This window comes from Nerophis ophidion, linkage group LG06 (assembly GCF_033978795.1).
Source record: "Nerophis ophidion isolate RoL-2023_Sa linkage group LG06, RoL_Noph_v1.0, whole genome shotgun sequence".
NCBI classification, from domain to species: domain Eukaryota; kingdom Metazoa; phylum Chordata; class Actinopteri; order Syngnathiformes; family Syngnathidae; genus Nerophis; species Nerophis ophidion.
In genome coordinates this window covers 75,789-96,449 of record NC_084616.1, presented here as the reverse complement: position 1 = coordinate 96,449, position 20,661 = coordinate 75,789, and the positions used below count along the sequence as shown (strand labels likewise).

The following is a 20,661-nucleotide window of genomic DNA, read 5'->3' as shown; positions in this document are numbered from 1 at the left end:
ATATTGCATCGGAGAAAACTGGTTTTGTTTAATACAATTCTATCCAAATATTTAAATACAAATTAAGCAACAAGCAAAGTATCTGACACTTCTCTTTTGTAAAGTATATCTGTACAGCAGTTATTGAAATCTCCATTAACAAAATGATTGGTTTGAGTGGCTAGAGCATTTAGAAAAAAAATAAAAAATAAAAAAAAATTAGTATTTAAAATAAAAAATTCTAATATTTTCAATCGATTAGGAATCGTTACAAGTAAGAATTGCGATTCACTCTAAAATCAATTGCATAGGTAGTGTGAAACAAACAATAAAACCAACAAACACAGTCATGTGTGGCAAACAATGGACAATCATATGAGACCGGTATAAATAAGGGAGATGATTAGCCTTACAAAAGGTGAGAACACTAATCATAAAATTACGACAGGTGTGTAGCTATCGCTCCTAGCAACAAAAGTAAACAAAGGAGCCGCCTGACGCATGAAACCAAAACACACTAAACACAGGCGAATAATTTACGCAAACAACAAAAGATATGACCTGCTGCAACAGATCAAAACAATATGGTAGTAATTTACCCAAAGGGCTTTGCGCGAGTCCGATAAGTTACTTCTTTTTCTCTATCCTCTTATTGTGGGGAAGACTTGCTCGTACATACACATGCATCCTCCGCTCTTGTCATTTCAAATACAAATTAGCGTATGTTTTTAACTTACATCTAATTGTAGACTTACTATGGATGCACTAAAACTATGTGTCTATTGGAGAGAAGATGCTTTTGAAGTTAAAGTTAAAGTACCAATGATTGTCTCACACACACTAAATGTGGCGAAATTATTCTCTGCATTTGACGCATCACCCTTGATCACCCCCTGGGAGGTCAGGGGAGGAGTGGGCAGCAGCAGTGCCGCGCCCGGGAATCATTTATGGTGATTTAACCCCCAATTCCAACCCTTAATGCTGAGTGCCAAGCAGGGAGGTAATGGGTCCCATTTTTATAGTCTTTGGTATGACTCAGCCGGGATTTGAACTAAGCGGAGACATGTTAATAAGACCTCCCACAAAACAGCTAATTTTGAAGAGATATGTGACGATCTGTCACTTCAATTCTGTTTGCGTTTTCTTGTTTTGTGTTTATTTCTTGCCAGTGCTCCTATTTGATTCCCATTTCCTGCATGTCTCCTCTGCGCACTCGTTTTCCTCACCTGTTTCTGACTGGCAGCCTGGCACACCTGGTCGCAGTTGCCAATCAGGCTGCTGTATATGCCTGCCTCGCCTGTTCCTCAGGGCTTGAGGATTGACTATATTAAGAACATTACATGCACGACTGCTTCTTTCCCTGTTTTGAGTATTAAAAGTCTCTTACCTGATCATCACTTAATCAATCAATCAATCAATGTTTATTTATACAGCCCTAAATCACAAGTGTCTCAAAGGGCTGCACAAACCACAACGACATCCTCGGTAGAGCCCAAATAAGGGCAAGGAAAAACTCACATCCAATGCCACGTTGGTGACAGTGACAATGATGACTATGAGATACCTTGGAGAGGACCGCACCCCCCCAGGGGACCGAAAGCAATGAATGTTGAGCAGGTCTAAGATGATAATGTGAAAGTCCAATCCATAGTGGATCTAACATAACGGTGAGAGTGCAGTCCAAAGTGGATCCATTATAGTAGCGAGAGTCCCGTCCATAGTGGAGCCAGCAGGAAACCATCCCAAGTGGAGGCGGATCAGCAGCGCAGAGATGTCCCCAACCGATACACAGGCGAGCGGTCCATCCTGGGTCCCGACTCTGAACAGCCAGTACTTCATCCATGGATGAAATACTGGCTCTCTGCACTCTCCTGGTTCCTGGATCTTGGGGTCACGCGGGTTCGCAACAAGACAGTCAAAAAGCGGCCCGAAAATGGTCTATAAAACAACATTTGTGGACAATTTTGACCAAAGTACCACCATTACATGTTTTGTAAACAACAAGGAAGTGTATTCATGTACAAAAAAAAATCATAAGAGCCCTGTAAGGTTATTTTGAGAAAAGAGTTGTCTCTCGGCTAATTATTATGCCTGAAGTTAAAAGCTAAAATCTGAGTAACAAACATCCTCGTATTAGCTGGTTCAGCTCTAGATGTTTCTGACTGCACCAGAGAGCCAGCTGTTCCACCTCCCGTGGAACCGTTGACGGTGTATGGGTGTATGCGAACGCCAGTCTTTGACAGGGATGTCAAACATGCCGCCCGTGGGCCGAATCAGGCCCGCAAATAGGTTCAATCCGGCCCGCGAGAAGTGTAAAATCGAGCTGCATTTTTAAATGAAAGAAAATGCTGTTCTAAATGCGTCCACTGGGTGTTGTATTAGCAATTCTGTTAGGCAAGCAAGGGCGTGCCAAATACATGGCCTGCATATTGTGATCATCCTCGTCTCACCCGACACATTCCGACAATTACTAAGCAATTAACTGAACTGCTGCCACCTGCTGACATGGAGTATTACGAGGTTACAATGCTGAGTTTTACACAGCACAGGCACTAAGCAACGGCACATTATTTGCAGATTAGAATGATTGATTTGGAAAAAAAAAATATTTGGACCAATTACATGAATTTCCCTTGGCACTAGCGGCACAGTGGTTGAACAACACTGCAGTAGAGCAGTGGTTCTCAAATGGGGGTACGCGTACCCCTGGGGGTACTTGAAGGTATGCCAAAGGGTACGTGAGATTTTTTTTTTAATATTCTAAAAATAGCAACAATTCAAAAATCCTATATAAAGATATTTAATGAATAATACTTCAACAAAATATGAATGTAAGTCCATTAACTGTGAGAAAAAAAAATGCAACAATGCAATATTCAGTGTTGACAGCTAGATTTTTTGTGGACATGTTCCATAAATATTGATGTTAAAGATTTCTTTTTTGTGAAGAAAAGTTTAGAATTAAGTTCATGAATCCAGATGGATCTCTATTACAATCCCCAAAGAGGGAACTTTAAGTTGATGATTACTTCTATGTGTAGAAATCTTTATTTATAATTGAATCACTTATTTTTCAACATGTTTTTAGTTATATGTATATCTTTTTTTCCAAACAGTTCAAGAAAGACCACTACAAATAAGCAATATTTTGCACTATTATACAATTTAATAAATCAGAAACTGATGACATAGTGCTGTATTTTACTTCTTTATCTCTTTTTTTCAACCAGAAATGCTTTGCTCTGAATGAGGGGTACTTGAATTAAAAAAATATTCACAGAGGGTACATCACTGAAAAAAGGTTGATAACCACTGCAGTAGAGCATGTAGGCACCTTTTATTTATTTATTTATTTATTTTAAACCAAAAATACGATTACGCCTCTAGCATGCAAGTGAGCACTGCAAGATGCACAGACATATGTAGGGTAAAAAATAAAAAATAAAAATCATGCCTGAACACAATGCAATTGAGATGATTCCGACTGAATGGAAGATTCACGCATAAAATCAAAGTGTGTCCTTCCACACGGCAACATGTGGCCCCTTTAGTGGGGATGTTGTTCAAGCTCAGCTGTGTTTGCTGTGAGATGGCTGGTCAAACAGTAATGAGCTGTCCTGGCTGTCAGGTCAGCCCACTGAACGGGCCTGGCGGAGGACCATCTGCTCTCTGCCGCGTGTGGAGGCTGACAGCAGCTGAAAAAGCCATGTGAGAATGTGACTGATGGCTCTCTGCCCCTGCAACGCCTCCGCCAGGAAAATGACGGTCAAAGTGTAAAAAAAAAAAAAAAAAAATGTCCGCGGTTCTTTTCCTGGATCAGGTGGCCGAGCAGTGGGAAAATGGGAAGTGGCCTCCTGGCTGTGTGTGTGCCTTGCGTTTAGATAAACCTCTAAGAAAAGATCCCGCAGGCTCGCAGGTGGGATTCCCATTAACCCTTGTTTCATGTGTTGCATCACATCCGGTGGGCCTATTTGTGTGGGTCAGGTGGTGGGAAACATGTATTTACAGGATGCACTGAGACATTTACATAGCTCCAGAGTGTAGGTCGTCCAATATCAATTAAAGCAACTTCACTCTGCAGACTGCGAGATGGTCTCTAGGAACGAAACATTTGATTAAATCCACTGCTCAATAGTGAGATTGCAATTGCACTCTTGACACCAGAAGTCGTGTATTCTGCGACGAGACAAGGTTAACCGCAGTGTTGTGCAGATGTTCACCCGACACGACCCCGCGTGATGAAAATCTGGGCCAAGCAGCAGGTGATGGACCGTGCGGATGGTGCGTCCCTCCTGTCGACAGGCCATGATAAATCAACTAAGAGTGCATGGCAGTCTATATAATCTGGCAAAGGGCCCACTTTGGGTCAGTGTTGGAATATTATAAGCAAACAAGGCAATGCACAAGTAGCACATTTTTTTTCATAGGCGGAACTGAGGAAGACTGGATCAATCCAATCAATCCAATCCACTTTATTTATATAGCACATTTAAACATCAAAATGTTTCCAAAGTGCTGGACAACAATATTAAAAACAATATTCAAATACTATCCTGAGCTCCACCAATGACTGAATAAAAACAAAAAATTAAAAAATAAATACTTATAAAACCAATATAAAAACAATACAAAATAAATATGATTAAAAACGATTTTAAAGGGTAAAATCAATTAAAACAGTAAATAGAAATCACAATTTTAAAACACAAGGGACAACAGAGGACCACACAACTCACGCAGTGTTAAAAGCCAGAGAATAAAAATGGGTCTTAACACGAGACTTAAAACACTCCACTGCAGAAGCAGTGGAGTGTTTTAAGTGATCAAGAGTGACTCAATGTCAACAAGTAAAGATACATTTATTTGGATTTTGTAGAGAAGGCCAACAAAAAAACTCATGTTAAGAGAGACAGAAACACACATTGTTACAGGAGAAGAGTTTGATGTTCCATCCACCCATTTTCTACCGCTTGTCCTGTTCGGGGTCGCGAGGGATGCTGCAGCCTATCTCAGCTGCTTTCTGGCGGAAGGCAGGGTACACCCTGGACAAGTCGCCTCCTCATCGCAGGGCCATCACAGATAGACAGACAACATTCACATTGTTGCCAATCAACCTATCCCCAGCTGCATGTCTTTGGAAGTGGAAAGAAGACGGAGTAACCGGAAGGAACCCACGCAGTCAGGAGGAGAACATGCACACTTCACACAGAAAGATCTCGGCCCCAGGATCGAACCCATGACCTTCGTATTGTGAGGCACACGCACTAACCCCTCTACCACCGTGCTGCTGGAGTTCGATGTTAAGAGCTTCAATTATTTAATGGCGAATTTAATGCTGTTTACCAATCTGCCAAACTATTACCTAAAGCAGTACAGTGGTACTTCAATTTTAATAGATAGATAGTACTTTGATTCCTTGGGGACGGCGTGGCGTATTTGGGAGAGTGGGTGTGCCAGCAACCTGAGGGTTCCTGGTTCAATCTTCACCTTCTACCATATAAAGCACATCCGTTGTGTCCTTGAGCGAGACACTTCATCCTTGCTCCTCATGGGTCCTGGTTAGCGAAATAATGTCAAAGCGCTTTGAGTTCCTTAAAAAAAAAGGTAGAGAAGCGCGATACAAGTATAACCAATTTACCATTTACCTTCAGAAGAGTTCCTTCAGGAAAATTTAAATTCCAGTGTACAGAATTGAGATTGAATTTAAAAAGTTAGTACAAAGTAAATAATGGGTTGTTTACATGGAAATAAAATCGAAAATATTACTATAAGAATAAAAATAAAAAGCAACAACAAGAGTAAAAAAATCTAACAGTAAAAATAGGAATATAACAAGTCGAGTCTAGTCAAATCAAATCAAATTTATTTATAAAGCACATTTATGTACAATGGGCAGGTTAAAAGATAGTACGAGAACCGAGCAAACAACACAACACAAACAGAACATGATAAAAAATTAATAAATAAAACATAAAAACATAAAAACAGGTTCACAGCAGGTGTATAATGGGACGCCATTGCAGGATGGATATCACTTAGTGTTAAAAGCCAAGGAATAAAAGTGTGTTTTTAAGAGAGATTTAAAAACAGGAAGAGAGGAGGCTTGTCTAACACTCAGAGGTAGGTCGTTCCAGAGCTTGGGAGCAGCAGCGGCGAAAGCTCTGTCACCTCTAAGCTTCAGCCTTGTGTCAGGGACTGTCAGTAGCAGCTGATCGGTTGATCTTAGGGATCGGGTGGGGCTGTAAGGCTGAAGGAGGTCGGAGATATGTGTTGGCGTGAGGTTGTTTAGACACTTAAAAACAAATAGAAGGAGTTTAAAATTGATTCGATAACACACAGGGAGCCAGTGAAGGGACGCTAATATAGGGGTGATGTGCTCACGTCTGCGGGTCTGTGTTAGCAGACGAGCAGCAAAGTTCTGCATATATATATATATCCATCCATTTGTCAATGGTTTTCCATAACTGTCTAATGTTCCCTTTTGCAGCTTTGATTAATTCTCAGTGAAAGTCAGCCCTAGTTTTCCGCAGCAGCATTGTAACTTTGTTCCTCAAACTTTTAAAAATCATACGATCCGTATTTAGACATGTTTTAATTGCTCTTTTGAGAGCTGAGTCATGATTTTTCATCAGAATCCAAATTGTTTCATTAATCTACGGTATTTTTATTTTAGCACTTTTCTTTCTGGGTTTTGTTTTAGTGTATTTACGGATAATCTCTTTGATTTTTGTCATTAGGTCATCACAGGCTTGTTCATCCATCCATCCACTTTCTACCGCTTATTCCCTTTCGGGGTCGCGGGGGGCGCTGGCGCCTATCTCAGCTACAATCGGGCGGAAGGCAGGGTACACCCTGGACAAGTCGCCACCTCATCGCAGGGCCAACACAGATAGACAGACAACATTCACACTCACATTCACACACTAGGGCCAATTTAGTGTTGGCAATCATCCTATCCCCAGGTGCATGTCTTTGGAAGTGGGAGGAAGCCGGAGTACCCGGAGGGAACCCACGCATTCACGGGGAGAACATGCAAACTCCACACAGAAGGATCCCGAGCCTGGATTTGAACCCAGGACTGCAGGAACTTCGTATTGTGAGGCAGACGCACTAACCCCTCTGCCACCGTGAAGCCCAGTGCTTATCCAATTTATGTCACTCCATGGTACAGTTTTAAGTTCCTTCTCGTGTAAGTGTTGCTCTTTTTTAGGGGTATAGGGCAAGCATTTTTGTGCACCTTTTTGGCTGTGATACCTAAATCTTGACAACTTCCGTGTTATCAATGTGATATTATGGTCTGATAAGCCGGTTAGTAAATTGTAAGTTTTTTTTATGTGATCAGGTTTATCAGTAAATACCAAATCCAGCAAGGTTCGGAAGGAATGTGTAATTCTAGTAGGGCAGTTTATCATTTGTGTCATGTAGAAGCCGTTTATAATATCCTTAAGTTTCTTTCTACGTGATTTATTCAGCCAGTCCAGATTAAAGTCCCCCATAACGAATAATTATTTCATACAAGAGCGTAGAATTGGGTAAGGATGCTAGGCACACGTCCCTACCAATATCTAGGCGCTATTGTGTAGTCACTATCAATACAAGCGCTGCCAGTAATGTTTAGTCAATGATTATGGCACAGAAAGGGTTAAATGTCGGTCTCTGCTAGAAGTCCCGCCTCTAACCTAAATATCGCTGCCTGATTGGTTGCCGGTTTCATGCTAACTTACGTGTGATTGGTTGTCCCCGCTGTCACTCCTTCTGATTGTAAAAGCTAGCCTACATGCTAGTTGCTAGCGAGCGGACGAGAGGCAGGTCAACTGTCAGTGTAAGTTGTAACTTGTAAGTTGTAAGTAAGTGTAAGTTGTCAACATGTTCGGCATTTGTTGTTCCTGGCACACGGTAGCTAGATGGATTTTAATATCAGTGCTGTGATTGACATTGTGTTTGTGTCTGTTTGCGTGCGTGTGTGCTGTAGGTTTTGAAGGATGTCAATAAAAGAAAACTGGATATAAGAAACTTCTTTAGGAGTCAAACTGTAAGTTACTTCAAGGGTGTATAGAGGCTCCACAATATTGAATAATTCAACAATATATCACTGCAGTCACGCCCCTTAGAGTGCTATAATGAGCATATACCATGGACTGGAGTGATATATTGCTTTTATAAAACGGTTACCAATAAAGGCAATATGAAATATGAATACTCAATCAATCAATTGAGAAATACATATTATCCAATAAAATAGCCTCACTGTGGAAAAAATAGTCGCATCTCTCCAGACGTTAGCTCCAAATTAGCACTGCATCTCGTCTTTTCCTCCGCTTTTTTTCAGGTGAAAGTCAATGCTCGGTCCCCTTTACCATTGTTAACCCTCCCCGTAGGTGAAAGTTAAAGTTAAACATGTGAATTCAACTACTTTAGTCCGTTTTTTAACATCGTAAAAACATCAGCTGTCTTTTGCTACGGACTGCAACAGTCTGTTGTCATGGATACATGACAACAACTTCCATTCATACCAGTCATACGTGCCTGAGGCGGAGTGATAGCCTGCGCTGTGATAAGGCTTTAGAATAGTAGCCGTGCTCAATATTTAAACCACGATTAACAGCCAATCACATCGCCGGATTTCACCTTTCCGTTTTATTTTTGAAATTATTTTTTAGTTTCATGTATTTGTGTAAAAGTGAGCAACGATTTGAAAATACCAATGAACAAAACGTTGTGGTGGAAAAACAATAAAACCTCACTAGATGATCATGTGATTTTACAATTATAAAATATAATTAATTAATATTAAGTAATATTCATATTTAGTAAAAGCCTTTTTGCTCAGGCAGTAACTGTACCATCAAGCTCTATGGTCATTGTCCTTAATGTATCTGTCGTTACATAGTAGGCTATGTTAATTGACAGTATGATGCACAGTTGCACTACAGCCCTACACTAAAGATTAAAGATGAGAACTCTTCGAAGTTGTCTCCTTTGCTTTCATTTTAGTTGCTTTACTCTATAACATCTGCATGACGTGAAATTATGATTGCTAATGTAAAAAAAAAAAAGAGTAAACTTTCAGAGTGCTGCCTTGGAGCACTTTTGTGTCCCCACCAATCTCAAAATCAAACCTACTCCCTTAATTTCATACTGTGCTGCTTGAGGATGTCTGAAAATGAACTGAGACAAATGTCTTTAGCTGTGGGTGGTCGGTATGCAACGATTACCTTGAAATACATTTCTGAGGACAATGTGATTTTAATTCCAACACACTCAAAGTTATCTACTGTGAGGGTTATTTGTTCACTTTTAATGTTTTCCCTTACATAGATCATAACTTCTCCCACCAATCTGTCTTTTCTCTAAATCTTGTACCCTGGGACATTAATTGCAGCAAAAGGTGTTGTAGGTTTTAACCATGTCTCCGATAGACAAAGGTAATCCAGATTAGAGTCTGACAATAACTGCTGGATTTGTTCAGTCTTTTGGACAACACTTCTAATATTAAGGTGACCCCCAAATATTGATTGATTGATTGGTTGATACTTTTATAAGTAGATTGCACAGTTCAGTACATGTTCCGTACAATTGACGACTAAATGGTAACACCCGAATAAGTTTTTCAACGTGTTTAAATCGAGGTCCACGTTAATCAATTCCTTTAGGCTTTGAATTTTGGTCCCATAATATTTGTGCATGGTTTGCAGTTTGAAACTCGTTGTTTGGAAGAAGCTGCGTTATTTGGAATCTTAGCTCTATACTGTTTATAGGGCCCAGTATTATCAGCATTACTTAATTCAGTTTTACTCACGCCTGTGCTGGTATCAACCAAAGGCCTATGCTTGCATCCCAGGTCTGGTAGATGAGCGCAGATGTCATCAATTTGTTGTTGCGAGCGTCTTCCACGTGCTCCATGCTTTTATATATATATATATATATATATATATATATATATATATATATATATATATATGTATATTATGCATATATATATATGTATATTATGTATATATCTATATGTATGTATATAATGCATATATATATATCTATATATATTTATATATGTATATATATATATATGTGTGTATATATGTATATATATACATATATATATGTATTTATGTAGGTATGTATGTATATAAACATATATATATATAAATATATATATACACCGTATATATATAGGTATGTATGTATATATACATATATATATACATATATATACACTGTATTTCCTTGAATTGCCGCCGGGACGCTAATTAATTTAAAACCTCTTCTCACTCCTGCGCTTACCAAAGGCATGCGGTAAAAGTAAGCATGCGCTAATTATTTTAAAACCTCTTCTCACTCCAGCACTTACCAAAGGTATGCAGTAAATATTTAAGTGTGATGTAAGTTTGGACCTTAAATCCGACTGAATAGCTCTTAATCTTCTTCCCTTTATGCGATTTCAAATTACCGGTATTGAAATCAGCCTCCTCCATTTTGAAAATGATGACAGAGGAAGTGTCACGAGTTTGACCAGGCGGTAATACTAAGCATGCGCTAATTATTTTGGGAAGCGAGTTTGACCCGGCAGTAATTCAAGACAGGCGCATACTATATGCCCTGTGGCAATTCAAGGAAATACGGTGTATATATATATATATATATATATATATATATATATATATATATATATGTATATATATATATATATATATATATATATATACACACATATATATATATATATATATATATATATATATGAATGATGTGAATGATATGCAATATTCCAAAAAATGTGCAGTTCCCCCTTAAAAGTTAATACACTTTTACAATATTGTGTGCAAATAATCTGCAGTTAACTATTGTGGTTACAATTTCAAACTGGTATTTCTGCTTGTGTGAATGTGAATCGAGCCATGATTTGAACACATTGTCTTTAAAAAAAAATACTATCCACTCCATCCCTCACGGCCAAATTTTCAAGGAAGGCGGAGCAGCTTGTCGGAAGCCCAAAACTAAATTAATTTGGATGAGAAGGCTTTACGTCTTTCAACGTGTATTCGCATTTTAGTCTCTAAAATATCTGGTTGTAGTTGTGCTCTCTTTGCACTCCTTTGCGTGTTACGTAACATACTGTATCTCAAATACTACACGCACATCACAAAACAGACACACATTATAGACTTTTTAGTCAAAGTGATCATTTTATTTCTCTTTGTTTGCTAATTTATGTTAAGTTATACAGTTGGTCAACCAAAAAATAAATAAATCAATAAATAAAGGATGACAACATTTTAACTTTCCATCTCATTGATTGTTTATGTTGCCAGTCTGCTGTTGGCAGGAAGAAACACACAAAAGAGTTTACAGAAGTGGTCCCATAATCAGCAGCACATAACAGTGAGAGCAGAGAAACTACACAAAAACCTACATTTACTTAACACACTTTTACTTTACACACACGCACATCCACACAAAATGCATCACACATCCCTTGGCCATGTTGACTCGGGTACCACCACCAACGCACAAACAGACATGACCGCGACAGTAAATTGACCTACTGTACAAAAATCAAAAAAATATTTCAAAATATACAATTATTATTATTTATTTACAGCTCAAGTATACACCTGCTCACTTTCACTAGATATACTTATTGTGAATGTCTCAGAATGTACATCAATATTTACAGTTTAAATACAATAAATATAACCTTAGCTTAGTCACACATATTTATACTATTTGCACTAATAAATAGATAATATCACTCTATTTTTTTAAAAATATTAATTTCAGAAACTGAAGCTAGAAATACATATTTAACGCAACTTAGAAGACAAAGAAGACCCGTGGAAACAACAAATACAAGACATGGACAAATGTATTGGGATACTATTTTAATTTATTCATTCAAGTTTATCAGGTGTCCCAATACATTTGTCTACATTGAGTATCACGTGACAGTGTTTTACTTAGTTATTAGAGGGGCTTTGAGAGAAGCAGAAAATTGGAAAATTGTCTTTTTTTTTCATATAAATTGTGCAGATATGCTGATACCATTAAAGTTAGTGATACTGTGGTGATACCAGGCCCATGCCAGTGCTTCCATTCTGTGTGCAGACTCCTTGAAGATGAACAGCTGACATGATCAATACGTTTCTTCACCTAATTCACTCTGGCTGGCTGGCAGTATTTTTAGCTCGCCGGCTGCTGAAGCTCATTTCTCACCCAGAGACATGTGTGGCTGCTTTGTGCTCACTACTGTGCTTCCTCAAATGCGTTTTTTTTTTTTCCAAAAATCTCTGACAGCTCTTCTTCCCCTGCAGGCCAAAGGTATACCTTCACCTGGGAGTTTGAGGGTCACTTGTATCGACAACACATCCCAACCCAGCGATTCTTATTAAAAAAAAGATGGGGTTATATTCTGCTGGTGGCAAAAGGGCAAAAAACCCGCTGCAGTCTAATGATAATACAAGTGCATTGTTTCCTTTCCAGTAAGTCATTGTCTTTTTAGCTCCTTCCAAGTATGCACAGTACAGTCTGATCAAATGTTTTTACTGTTACTGTACAGTAAGAACAGCAAAGAAGGCAATGCATTTTATAAGACAAGGGCTTTGACAGATTACAGCAGGGGTCCCCAAACTACGGCCCACCAGCGTCCAAAATCCAGCCTGCGGGAAGTCTCAATTTATTTATTTCAATTTGTCCGACCTTTTCTGTTAGCTTCCTTTCTTTGTTTTTAATGTCTATTTTCTGCTGGATCTACTCTTTATTTTTATGCTGCCCTTTGTTTTGTGCCGCAGCTGTTACATATGCTGTAATACTGTACATTAGGGCTGTCCAACTCATTTGAGCTCAAGGGGCCGCATGGAGGGAAATCTGCGCATTAAAATCATGACATTGAAACTAAAAAATAAAGACAACTTCAGATTGATTCCGTTGTCTTACTTTGGCCAAAAATAGAACAAACACATTCTGAAAATATGATAATGAAAGAATAGAGAATAATACCCGGAATTTACAAAGCTTAGATCAGGGGACCCCAAACTAAGGCCCGTGGGCCGAATGAGGCCCGGCAGCATACAATATCCGGCCCGCAGAAATTTTCAAGTAATTTTTTTAAATGTGTCCTTTCTAATCTATTTTCTATCACTTGTTGTCTAAAAATACATTTTCTCATTGATAACGTGACATCATCGCGCCGCAGTGTCGGGCGAGCGTGCGGCAAGTGCGCACTCTTTTAGTTAATTAGTGCATGAGGAATATATATATATATATATATGTATATATATATATTAATATAAATATATATTTATACTGTATATATACATATATATATACTGTATATATATACATATATATATATTCCTCATTCGTGCATGAGGAATATATATATATATATATTAATATAAATAATTATATATATTAATATAAATATATTTATACTGTATATATACATATATATATATATTCCTCATGCACTAATTGACTAAAACATATATATATATATTAGCCCTGCGTTGAGGTGGCGACTTGTCCAGGGTGTACTCCGCCTTTTGCTCGATTGTAGCTGAGATAGGCACCAGCGCCCCCCGCAACCCCAAAGGGAATAAGCGGTAGAAAAATGGATGGATGGATGTCAGACATGTTGAATTGTGCAAGTGTAAACATGTGATGGACGTTAATGGAACGCTGTTAAGCATGTCTGAAATAAGGAAAATCATAACCGAGCAGTTTTCTCTTTCCAACAGTTGTTGTCTATAGGTATGTTCTTACAACCGTGCAACAGGCAAACAAGATAGACACGCGGTACATCATCTTGGATAATTAGAGATGGCTACATTTTACGTTTAAAAATCAATACGATACCAATTTTCGCTACTTCTGCATGTGTTCATGTGGAAATACATGTTATTTGTTTAATAATAACTGTGCTGTGGGTCTTTTTTTCTCAAAATTTTGAGTCTCATTTGCAAGTATCAAAAAGTAGACTTAGCATGCAGTTGCGATTCAAAAACGTTAGATGGCAGTATTGCATAGACAATGTGTTGTCTAGTCAGATGACTCTAGTCTTTTGTTGCGCCCTTAAAATGATTTATCCTGTAAGTATTGTACCTTGTAATAGGTACATGCCACTTGATTGTAAGGTGCATCGTAATTGTAGATTTCATTACCGAAATTGGATGTGTTGAAATCGCCATGTAAAATCGCTGATGCTAATCAGTAGCATGTCTAAGGCTAATTCCAATTATATTAGCTTCAAGCAAAAACATTTTGAGAAATACAACCTTATTTTCCAGCATTTTCTAACATGCATACTTGTTTTTTTTTTCCAAAATATCTTCGAGGCACCCGCTCATGGCGTCATGTGCAACAGAGCTCTCGAAATATGGCACCGTTTGAATTGCTTGGTGGCAATAAAAGTACCAAATTCTATACTCATCCTATGATAATCAATATTTTGTCCTTCGAACCAATGTCTTCTTTAGTGGACATTTGTTTTTGGGCTATTGCTTTTTTTCAGTTACACCTTTTGAAAAAAAAAAAAAATTGCCCTGTTATGCAAAATACAGACGTCCACTGCAGAGGATGCTGGATCTGAGAAGGTTATACAGTAAACCCTCGTTTATCATTGTCAATTGGTTCCAGGCCTTAACCGAGGTAAATTACTTTCTGTGAAGTATGAATGATTAATTATGAATTGTACATTTTCATTGCTAGAGCATTAAAAACTGTTTACGACCTTCTAAAGACAGGTTTTGACAGTATGAGACCTAAAATAACAGCCATAGTCACTTTTACACTGTTTAATCCAATACAGTAATGCTGCCTGAAGCTGAGCCAATCACTGGCCACGATACTGAAAAGTGCACTTTGATTCGTTTGACTCTCGTGGATAATACAACTGTCGAGTTAGTATTTTATTGCTCATTTAGCCATTTTATGTTTGAGAATGTTTAATTCAGCCCCGAAACACCAAGAATTGGTTATTTAAAAAACAAACTACTTCAATATGGTGAAGCCCCAAACTTTGAAGTGTGACGTGGCGAGGAACGACTGTAGTGCTTTTGGAGCCTCTAACATATTTTGTGGGTTATTTCAACAAAATCTTATGCCTCTATTTGTGACCGTTTCGGTTTACAAACGTTTACAATCGCCCCAAATATGCCTCTGTGTTCGGACCATGTTTCAACCAATGGTTACTTCATTCATTTTGCATTTTGAAGAGATGGGGGGCCCCCATGTCATCCTATACACCTGGACTCTGTCATTTTGCAGAGCTTCAACGCCAAGTGGCAATTCTGATGAGTTTATTTCTACGATTGTGCTGGAGTATACGATTTATTTCTACAATTGTTGGCGCGGTCAGAGCACTTAGAATTCACTTTGTGTGACTGACTTGCGACTCCTCCAGTTCGGGGATTTTATAAGCTGAGGGGCCTTTGTTACACAGAAAGACTTTAATTGGGATGAGACCAAAAAAGATGCTACAGCGGACCTTTATTACAGAGAAGGAAAAGGCACTACCTAGACACAATATGGTGAAGGATCGCCTTACACTGCTTGTTTGTGCTAACGATAATGGTGACGATGTGAAGCCACTGCCCATTCAGTCTACCCCAGGGCAGCTTTGGCAACTGATGTAGCTTACCACAACCAGGTGTGAATGAATGATGAGTCCTACTTCTCTGTGAGCGCTTTGAGTGTTTAGAAAAGCGCGATATAAATCAAAGTTATTCATTTGACACTCCAAAACTCCTAGTGTTCAACGCTGGCACAAATATTCCCAAGCACATGGTAAAACTAGTTGCTTTTTTTTTTTTTTTGGGGTTTTAGAGCGCACCAACAAGAATACGTGTTGACATTTAAGCTTGCTGTTATGTTGTTGTGTTGTTTGGATTAAAAAAAAGAGATTGTTAAGTTATTCACCCCCTGTTATTCATGTTTACATTGATTCTTATGGGGAACTCTGCTTCACTATTCGAACTCTTCTTTTTTGTTCCAACTTTTCGGTTGGTGAACCATGTTGAAGAAACAATTAAGTTCGTAAATCGAGGTTCCACTATGTAAGGTGACATGTGGTCAACTACTAGACAGCCCTGTCGTCTCACCTAAAAATGTAAAGTTCCAGTCATTTAAACACTGCAGTAGGTGGAATTGCTCCTGATACTGTGCAGTCAGTGTTTATGAATAATTATATTTTAATTCAAGAGGCAAAACAAAACAGTACAGATGCAGTTTTGTACCAATTGCCATAACTTAACTAAACAAGTTGTAGTCCATCTTTTTGCCCATGTTTGTTTTGGTGTAATTTATCATTTTATTTATGATACTTTATTGTGGATTGCTCCAAGTCCTACTTTGGGCGGTTTAGCTCGGTTGGTAGAGTGGCCGTGCCAGCAACTTGAGGGTTGCAGGTTCGATTCCCGCTTCTGCCAACCTAGTCACTGCCGTTGTGTCCTTGGGCAAGACACTTTACCCACCTGCTCCCAGTGCCACCCACACTGGTTTAAATGTAACTTAGATATTGGGTTTCACTATGTAAAGCGCTTTGAGTCACTAGAGAAAAAGCGCTATATAAATATAATTCACTTCACTTCACTTCACTTTATTGTGATTATATATGTTATCTTTTTTATGGAGAACCTTTAGTTGATTTACAATTTTATGATCTTACCAATGCTGGTTATGTGGTACGTCCATGAATTACATGTCTAACATATTATTATTATTATTCCTTATAGAGTAAGACACATGCTGAATAAGAAATGTCTGCATATGTAATAGTAGTCTTTCTTTTTTCTATATTTAACATGAAGTTTGGGAAAATGTTTATGAAACAAACATAGACCCAATAATTAAACTTCAAAATAGCGTAACTAAAATAATACACAAAACGTGCTACTATGAACCTACCAATCCCTTATTCATAAGTTGTAATGTTTTAAAATTTTCAGATATTGTGTTTTTTTTTTAAAACAATGGAAATTATGTTTCGAGTAAAGAACAACAGCCTTCCAGCTTGTATTCTCAGGTTCTTTAAATTAAGAGGCGAAAACCATAATTTATGGTGGGTATTGATTTTTGAAATATGTAAAGTAAGAACGAATATAAATACAAATGTATTTCAGTTTTAGGAGTAAAATGCTGGAACAAGCTCAGTGATGAGTTGACGACATGTAGTTCTCAGTGGCCTAGTGGTTATAGTGTCCGCCCTGAGATCGGTAGGTTGTGAGTTCAAACCACGACCGAGCCATTCCAAAGACCATAAAAATGGGACCCATTACCTCCCTGCTTGGGGGTTGAATCACCAAGAATGATTCCCGGGCGCGGCACCGCTGCTGCCCACTGCTCCCCTCACCTCCCAGGGGGTGATCAAGGGGATGGATTCAATGCAGAGGACACATTTCACCACACCTAGCGTGAGTGTTGTAATCATTGGTACATTAATTATTTATTTAATTAACTCTTTGTTAAGGTTTAAGAAAGCCTTCAAAGGTGAAATAATGGAAAAATATAAAATATAGCATCAATTACTTTCATCCCATTGATGTTACAGGCAATCTAATTTTCAGTGAATGTATAGGATAGGCAAATATAAGTCTTGGCTTCAGCCTATTCCTTTTTCGGTCATTCTTTTTCTTTTTGTGTGTTTATGTATATGATTGTTAATATGTATAATTTGTGCTGTTAAATTGATCACACAAAATGGTAGATTATATGACCGAAGTAAACTAATTTCATTTATTCATCATTTTACTTTTTCTCTATATTCAATGGAAGTCCTGATCTTGCTGGCTGCAAAACGAGTTCACATTTGGGTACTAATAAAGTACCCTAACCTAACTTAAAGCGCTTTGACCACCTTCAAACCCTCATAAGTGCATGCTATTGACTTCAAATCCCACAAAGCTGCCCTCTAAAAGTGTGTGCTTAACAAAACAACTCAAGGGTCTCAATCTAATTACAGTGTTCAAGTGGACACGACGAAATAACATTGATTAAAACTGCACATAGTTAAAGTATATCATCAAGAACGAACTGGCACAGGAAGCATAAGGCAAACAGACGCTCCGCAGGCACCCAACACTGTGACTGACCCAGGGGCGCCGAAAAGGGGGGGTGAAGGAGACGGATTCTAGTGGCCCATGATGGAGGGGGGGGGCCCAGAGAGGCCCCTAATGATGATGAAATTATAATACAGTGGGGTCCTGTAAAGATAGAGGGGCCCTGTAAAGATTCTTTTCATGGGGCCCAAAATCCCTAGCGGCGCCCCTGGACTGACCTGTGTGTGCATCACTTTACACCTGATCAGTCTCAAGCATTGGTTTTGCCTCGAAAAGGGGCTACAGGGAAAGGGGGGCGGGGCATTGTCTCCTCTGTTGACCAGCAGAGACCCCTAGTGGTTACAGTAGTGTATTGCCACTTCAATATGGTTACATCACTGTACAATTTGAATCCACCAAAAATTGCACTCACAGGAAAATACACATGTACAGACATCAAAATATAGCCTTTGTGTTCCAGGTGTCGGAATGTTCTATAATGAAGGTAAATAACGGATTAACAGTAAACCGTCTCGTCTATTGCTGAGCAAATGTGCAAGTGCAGCCAACAAAAGCCAAGGCGTCCACTCTCCTCCTCCTCGTCATCACAAAAGGCTCTGTATCTATGGCGCGTTGCCACGGCTTCCACTGGGTAACGCACAACTCTATTTTTACCCACCTTTTCACATTCAGGAGTGGCGCACAAGCCCAAACAGGCATTTCTGCATTTGAATGAAAAAACTCACACCACCGAGCCCCGGCAATGGCGAGCGTGAAGCTGATCAAACACAAGCATTTTGCGCTTAACATGATTGGTTGGACAACCGGGATCAAACACGGAGCTGTGTTTGTCTAAGAAAGATATGATGGCAAAAGAAAAAGTGCTGCTTTGTTTTAAGGCTCAGAGATGCTGGAAATATAGCTGCATCTGTCCCGCAGTAGCACAAATAAGAATGTGCTTGTTTAACAACACCACAATCACGTTTCAGACACTAGTATTGTGACCATGTAGGGTGAACAATTTGTACGAGATTGTGCTCTTTACATTCAGAAAACCACCTCCTAAATGTGGGATTATTATTCAGAACATGGCAAATTGGGCACACCTGAAGCTTGGAAAACGTCTACTGATCACTTGACAGGTGAAGGTGATATGGAGAAAAAAAACACGTCGGTGGATTTTTTTTTTCTCTTCTTTTCTCCGGACGACGCACTGCGAAATGCTGCATCATAGCTCGGACTCGGGCGAGCCGATGTTCTGGTAGCCTGTCTTGGTGCTGGTGCCATAGTTGGTGTTGGTCATCTCCTGGGTACCCCCGGGCCCCAGGTAGGCATGGTGAGGGGGCATGGGAGAAGGAGCCTCGCTGGGGTTCTTGTTGAGGATGAAGCGCTGCTCGTCCTGTTCCTCCAGGTTGGAGATATCCTTCATCATGCCTTTACGGTAAGAGACTGACAGCTTGTTGGAGCCGTCCGACACGAGGTTGAAGTGGCGGACGATGAAAACCAGAGGTAAGGGCAGCATGGCCAGCACGATGAGGGAATAGGCCATGCCTAAAGCCCAGGGTGGGTAGCTGTGGAAACGCTCTGAGCCCTGACAAAGAAACAATGATGGAGAGAATAGCAAAAGATGGGGAGGAAAACATTGAAGCACAAGGCAACAAGATGGATAAGCAGGAAGTTGCACTAAGGTACTTTTTGAGGACAATCCTGCATGCTCCAGCTCTGGTAATATATACAAATATTATATGTTATATTGTACATTTTTATGTAATTAATTACAGTTTTGGATTCATTTTGATTAATCATAATTGAATAAATAGTTTTTTTAAACTTGTTTTATAGTGTTAGAGCAGTGTTTCTTTACCATATGGCCAGGGCCCAGCGAGCATCCTCTAGAACAGATCTGGGCAAATTAAGGCCCGGGGGCCACATGCGGCCCGTTAAGCTTTTGAATCTGGCCCGCCGGACATTCCCAATTTTTTTTTTTTTAGATCTTTAAGCTGGAATGTGTATTTGCCGTTATGATGTCCAGTGATGTTGTCTAATAACCGTAAGTCTTCTACTATACCAAGTCTTTCAATGGTTGGAATCTGGAATCTGCACTTTTGCATGATATACTAGTTACTATGGTCATCTAATTAGTTACTATGGGGCGGCAGAGCTCGGTTGGTAGAGTGGCCGTGCCAGCAACTTGAGGGTTGCAGGTTCGATTCCCACTTGTGCCATCCTAGTTACTGCCGTTGTGTCCTTGGGCAAGACACTTTACCCACCTGCTCCCAGTGCCACCCACACTGGTTTAAATGTAACTTAGATATTGGGTGTCACTATGTAAAGCACTTTGAGTCACTTGAGAAAAGCGCTATATAAATATAATTCACTTCACTTCACTACTATGGTAATGTAAATCACAGCAGCTCAGACGAGGCACCAAGCAGTGTGAGTAGGGAGTGTTTCCACAAAGCCAAAACGTGGGTGTTAGGGACAGACGCGGAAGGAGATTTTTACAACAAACTTCTACAGCTTAGTGGTATATCAGATATATCCGATTGTAGGCATTTTTTTTTACCCTTGGCATTCTTATTTGGCTGTGTTTGTTGCATTTTTGTTAACTGTAAAATATGTGGATGCAGAGGTGGTGCGGCGTTCAAATGTT

General features: G+C 39.2%; 1 protein-coding gene across 2 annotated transcripts in view; it reads right to left on the bottom strand.

Annotated features, from left to right (window-relative positions):
* The window catches only part of LOC133554014 (sodium-dependent neutral amino acid transporter SLC6A17-like), a 69,848-nt gene that overhangs the window by 4,756 nt on the left and 44,431 nt on the right, over positions 1-20,661 (bottom strand). The window contains exon 12 of one of the 2 annotated variants that reach the window (XM_061902337.1): positions 11,033-19,599. The exons of the other annotated variant lie outside the window; for it this stretch is intronic. Within the exon in view, the coding sequence (XP_061758321.1) occupies positions 19,237-19,599 (363 nt within the window). The 3' untranslated portion in view covers positions 11,033-19,236. Of the gene's footprint in view, positions 1-11,032; positions 19,600-20,661 lie in introns of those variants that run through there. 2 annotated transcript variants of the gene reach the window in all.